At 34.6% G+C, this 5992-nt stretch overlaps 1 protein-coding gene across 1 annotated transcript in view; it reads left to right on the forward strand.

Annotated features, from left to right (window-relative positions):
* MAGT1 (magnesium transporter 1) overlaps nucleotides 1-4513 on the forward strand; it is a 62496-nt gene extending 57983 nt beyond the window's left edge. Inside the window, exons 9-10 of the mRNA XM_077772800.1 lie at nucleotides 205-295; nucleotides 3413-4513. Of these exons, the coding sequence (XP_077628926.1) occupies nucleotides 205-295; nucleotides 3413-3428 (107 nt within the window). The 3' untranslated portion in view covers nucleotides 3429-4513. The remainder of the gene's footprint in view (nucleotides 1-204; nucleotides 296-3412) is intronic.
* The last annotated feature ends 1479 nt before the right edge of the window (nucleotides 4514-5992 follow it).

Raw genomic sequence — 5992 nt, forward strand, 5'->3', positions numbered from 1 at the left:
TGGAATTACATTATATTGTAATGGATCACATTAAATGGGATGGCAGAATCCTAAAGATAAATAATGGGTATGAAAACTTTTGGAAAGTCAAAATTTACCAGTAAATTATATCCCTTCCTTTTGACTCTTGTAGACTAAAATTTATGCCCCATTTTTTTATTATGCTTAACATGCTCATTTTACTCTCCTTTTGTTTTTTTCCAGTAATGTGTGTGGCTGGTATTATACTTGTTGTATTATTCTTCAGTTGGATGCTCTCTATTTTCAGATCTAAATATCATGGATATCCATATAGGTATGGTTATTTTATATTCACATAGTGATTACTTATACTTAACAATGATTAATGTTGCTTTATAATATTTCTTTTGCTTTACCTCTAAACTATTCTAGCTTCTCAAGCAGAGATAGGCTTTAACTTAGATATGTTGCATATAAAAATTAACTTAAGATAATTATGATATAATATGTAATTACTCAGGAACATCTTTGAGGATTATTCTGACATCACCTAATTTAATCTGGAAATCTAAAAACACTTTATGATTAGAATACTTTATTTCTTGTCCATGCTCNTTTATTTTTATTATTTTGATTTTTTAAAGTTTTTATTTATTTTAAGAAAGAGAGAAAGAGCGCATGAATGGGGAAGAGTGGCAGAAAGAGAAGGAGAGAGAGAATCCAAAGCTAACAGCATGGAGGTCAACCCCATGAACAGTGAGATCATGACCTGAGCTGAAATCAAGAGTCGGATGCTTGGGCGTCTGGGTAGCACAAGTAGGTTAAGCGTCCGACTTCAGCTCAGGTCATGATCTCATGGTTTGTCAGTTTGAGCCCTGCACCAGGCTCTGTGCTGACAGCTTGGACCCTGGAGCTTGCTTCAGATTCTGTGTCTTCATCTCTCTCTGTCCCTCCCCTGCTCACGCTTTGTCTCTCTCTCCTTCAAAAATAAATAAACATTAAAAAAAAGTTGAACACTTAACCAATTGAGTCACCGAGATGCCCCTAGAATTCAGTTTATAGAGAGTATAAGAGTGTTTGGGGGAGCTGTCAGCACAGAGCCTGCCTGGAATTCTTTCTCTTGGTCTCTCTCTGCTCTTCTGCTTGTACTCTCTCTCTCTCAAAATAAACAAACTCTAAAAACAACAACAACAAAAAAAGAAAGAGCATTTAAGAAGATCTAATTGGCTTGAAATGTTCATAGAGATCTCTGAGCCTCAGGGAAGAAATTACTGTCCTGGTTGTAAATTCTTGATTTTATTCTGTTAGTAGCCATGAGAAGTGTACCTACATAATAAGGGATGTTATGAATTAGTTTTATAATCTGAGTGCCAGTTGCCATAATTCCTGTTCTTTTAATACAGTATTGTCCTGTTGTGGCAGAGAAGGACAAATACCATACGTTTGCACGTATAAGAGGATTAGGAGGAACTTAATGGAGGACCAAGGGGGAGANTATTGTCCTGTTGTACAAAGGATTATGAATACTAAAGATAAAGTATATCAAGTGATATTTTTGAGAGAAATTCATTTTTCATATTACTTTTAACACGTTTATAGTAGGTAATTTTGAACAACTCCCTGGTTGATTCATTCATGTGACAGTCCTAGATTCTTTTAATTAATGAATATAAATTAATCTTCTTTTGCATTTTTTTCTTACAAACTTACTTTATTCCATTTTTCTTTTTTTCAGATTTTTATTTAAATTTTAGTTAACATATAGTGTAATATTGGTTTCAAGAGTAGAATTTAGTGATTCGTTACTTACATATAACATACAGTGCTCATTGCAGCAAGTGCCCTTCTTAATACCCAGCATCCATTTAGCCCATCCCCTGACTACCTCCTCTCCATCTACTCTCAGTTCTCGAGAGTTAAGAGTTTCATGGTTTGCTTCTCTCTCTTTTTATTCCCTTCCTCTATGTTCATCTGTTTTGTTTCTTAAATTCCACATATGAGTGAAATTATACGGTATTTGTCTTTCTCTGACTTATTTTGTTTAGCAAAATACATTCTAGCCCCATCCATATGGTTGCAGGTACTAAGAGTTAATTCTTTTTGATGGCTGAGCAAAATTCCAGTTAACATACAGTGTAATATTAGTTTCAGGTGTACAATTTAGTAATTCAGCACTTCCATACAGTACTTGGCGCTCATCACAAGAAGTATACACCTTAATCCCCATCACCTATATAACCCATCCCCCCCCCCTCCATTCTGGTAACCATCAGTTTGTTCTCTATAGTTAAGAGTCTCTTTCTGGGTTTGCTTCTCTCTCACCCCACCTCCTTTGCTCGTTTTCTTTCTTTCTTTTTTAATGTTTATTTACTTAGAGAGCACACAAGGGATGGACAGAGAGACAGAGACAGAGACAGAGACAGAGAAACAGAGAATACCAAGCAAGCTCTGCACTGTCAGCATGGAACCTGATGTGGGACTCAGACTTTCAACCATGAGACCATGACCTGAGCCAATATGAAGAGTCAGACGCTTAACTGACTGAGCCACCCATGCACCCCATTGTTTCTTTTATCTCTTAAATTCTACATATGAGTGAAATCATATGGTATTTGTCTTTCTCTGATTGACTTATTTCACTTACCGTAATACTGTCTAGCTCCATCCATGTTGTTCCAGATGACAAGATTTTGTTCTTTTTTATAGCTGAGTAACATTCCATTGTGTATATATACCACATCTTCTTATCCATTCATCAGTTGATGGATACTGGTGCTGGAAAACTTAATTTTAAGAACAAAACCTACCAGAACTTTGATTCTTGATTTATAATCTTCTACATTATACTTTTATTCTCTTCTGTGTATGTATATTTTAAAATAATTTCTCCTCTATGGAATACTGAATGGGACACAAGGGCAGTCTTGTTGGGATTTCTATTGCTTTATTTCATCACCATGGTTGATTCAGTTATTAGTCAGTATGTCTCTTCATGACATATTTTAACTTAAGTTTATGTCTATTTCCTTCTCGCCCAAGACCATCTCAGTGTCTCAATGTTTCTCAATTTTGGTATTAGTACTCAAAGGTTATTATACATGCACCCAAATGCTCTTTTGTCTGTTAAAATCAAGATACAGTATGTGCTAGAATTAAAGCCTATTGTGGGATGCCTGGGTGGTTCAGTCGGTTAAGCATCCCACTCTTCATTTTGGCTCAGATCATGATCTCACAGGCATGTAATTGAGCCCCACATCAGGCTTCACACTGGGCATGGAGCCTGCTTAAGATTTTCTCTTTTCTCTTTCCCTCTTCCTCCATTCTTCCCCTGCCTGCATGTACATGCATTCTCTCTTTCTCTAAATAAATAAATAAATAAAGAAAGAAAGAAAGAAAGAAAGAAAGCTTATTTTTCTAAAGACTAATATATTGTTTAATATTTTTGTTTCAGCTTTCTGATGAGTTAAAAAGGATCCCAGAGAAATGTAGGCACTGGAGTAATGGAAATTGAAAAATGAGAAGTGTGTGTGTGTGTTGTAAACAAGAATGCAATTTGTGTATTTTGTATTACCTCTTTTTTTTTCAAGTGATTTAATTAGTTAATCATTTAACCAAAGAAGATTTGTAGTGCCTTAACAAGCAATTTCTTGTCAAAATCATGAAGTATTTTGGATGCAATTCTCCTCCTAACCTTCCCTTCCTGTTGAACTTTATGTAACATTTAATTTAGTAAAATTAAGTACATTATAAAAATTTTATAACTACTACATTTTAATTAGAACAAGGCTCGAAACTGCTTTAGTTAGCTTTTGGCTATTTGATTTTATATTATCTTACCCAAAGTTAGGGGGGGAAAAGTCCTGAGCAGGTATTCCTACATATGCCTGTTACAGGAATGTATCAGGAATCCATTTTTAGCTTTTCCATCTTTGCATGAATACTTTGCACATCTTTCCTTTTGGGCGGAGAAATATGTGCTGTGTGATCTTCTGAAAATGGAACAATCTTGTTTAGAGTATATGTCTAACCTTTAGAAAAGACTAGCCAGTCCTCCCCCTCCTTCATGTTTCCTGCTGAAATACAGTGCTAGTTATGCTTCTTGGTAGCTATAGACATTAAAAAATCTAAATACAGGGTTATCATTTCTGCATGAATGTGGTGTTAACTATTTTTATTTGGAAAGATTTTAGGTTTATTCTGTCTCCTTAATTTCTTTTATTTAAGGTAGGTTCCACTCTAATACAAATGTAGCTTAGTACTGAAATCTGTTTAACTTAAAAATGGTCTGAAATGTTTCTACAAATCAGAGATTGTCGCTTATTTCATTTGTACCTCAGAGAAAAAAATAGGTTCATCTGGTTAAGTCAATTTCTGTATTACAGTTACAACATATTTCATTACCCCTTGTATTTAGGAGGACTCCCCTAGACTGGAAGAAGCACATCCTGACATAATTGAGTTGTTGCCTGTGAATAGAAAGTTTCTGTTTTTGCTATTATTTTAGCCTTCATTCTCTCACCTCAAGCAGAGAAACAGTAAATATTTGAAGAGGTTTTNGAAATAAGACAATTATGATTATGAAAAATTTTAAAGCAATCTTAGAAGTGTTACATTAAAATCATACTTTGCCTACTATTTACTATCTAATAACTCTCCCATGTGGTCTAAAAGTCTTATATAAAGAGATTTGCGGAAGAGATGAATATAATTGCCTAAGAAACGTTTTATATGGGTTTTTGTTTGAAGATTTGGTGGGTGGGGACATACAGTTGACCATTTCCCCTTTAGTGGATTCACTTTTTGGTAATTACTTCCCTGTAAATTGAGTGAATCTGGATTCCTTATCTGCTATTCTTGTAATTGTCTCAGGCCAAATAAATTTATGCTGTGATTCTTATGAGATTTGTTTAAAGATGCCCTGATTTGTACAGACTGACCAGGGTAATACTACTGCCATGTAATCTGTATAGCGCCAGATAATGTGCCATGAGCATTGAAAGAATGACACTTTTTTTTTTTTTTGTATTTGTTTTGTCTCCCTTATAGCACATTTTTCTTGTGTAGGGAGAAAAGTTACATTCTGGCTAAAATCTGTAGAAAGCAGATTTACTAAACTTAGAATAGAACTACTTTTGTGGAAATTTTGAAATTTGCTTTCATCTGAAGTGCCTTAAAGTAGACTCTTAATTTACTTTTCTAGTAATGTTTTAAATATTATTTGTTATGTATTTTTAAAATACTATTCAAAATGACACATTGTAGAAGCAAAGATAACCAAATGTCTGGCTATTTGCTTTTTGACCATATCAATAAACTTTTACAATCTAAACTGAGTTTTTTGATTAACATGTAAAGAGGGGTGAATTTAAAACACTAAGTTAGCATTATAATATTAGATAATTTCATCTTGAGATTATAATTAAATTTCTTTTTTCTTTTTTTATTAAAAAGTACTTTTTAAGGTTTTTTAAATGTTTTTTTGTTTATTTTTGAGAGAGAGAGACAGCGTGAGCAAGGGAGGGCCAGAGGGAGAGGGAGATACAGAATCCAAAGACAGTCTCCAGGTTCTGAGCTAGCTGTCAGCACAAAGCCCGACGCGGGGCTCGAACCCACGAACCGTGAGATCATGACCTGAGCCAAAGTTGGACGCTTAACTGACTGAGCCACCCAGGCGCCCCTATAATTAAATTTCTTATTGTCATCATGACAATGAATTTGATAGGCCAGTTTCCTTATGTATTTCTAAACTGAGATACATTCTTCTGGGATTTCATATGCTATCTTTCATTAATGTTGTCACCCATTAGATTCACAACAGCCAAGATAAGTAGATGAATGGCTGTCTTAAATGGTTCATCTAGCTTTGTCCCTATGAACATTGTTACTAGGTAAATTACATTTTTGTACTGAATAATTGATTTGAAAGTTACTCAGACATAGTATCAAGTTATATGAGACTATGCAACAACACATTTGTGAACATGGAATGGGAACACTGCACAGGAAGTAGAGAGATCTGGCGTTTAAACAG

Source organism: Crocuta crocuta, unplaced genomic scaffold (assembly GCF_008692635.1).
Source record: "Crocuta crocuta isolate KB4526 unplaced genomic scaffold, BGI_CrCroc_1.0 scaffold2801, whole genome shotgun sequence".
In the NCBI taxonomy this organism is placed as follows: Eukaryota; Metazoa; Chordata; class Mammalia; order Carnivora; family Hyaenidae; genus Crocuta; species Crocuta crocuta.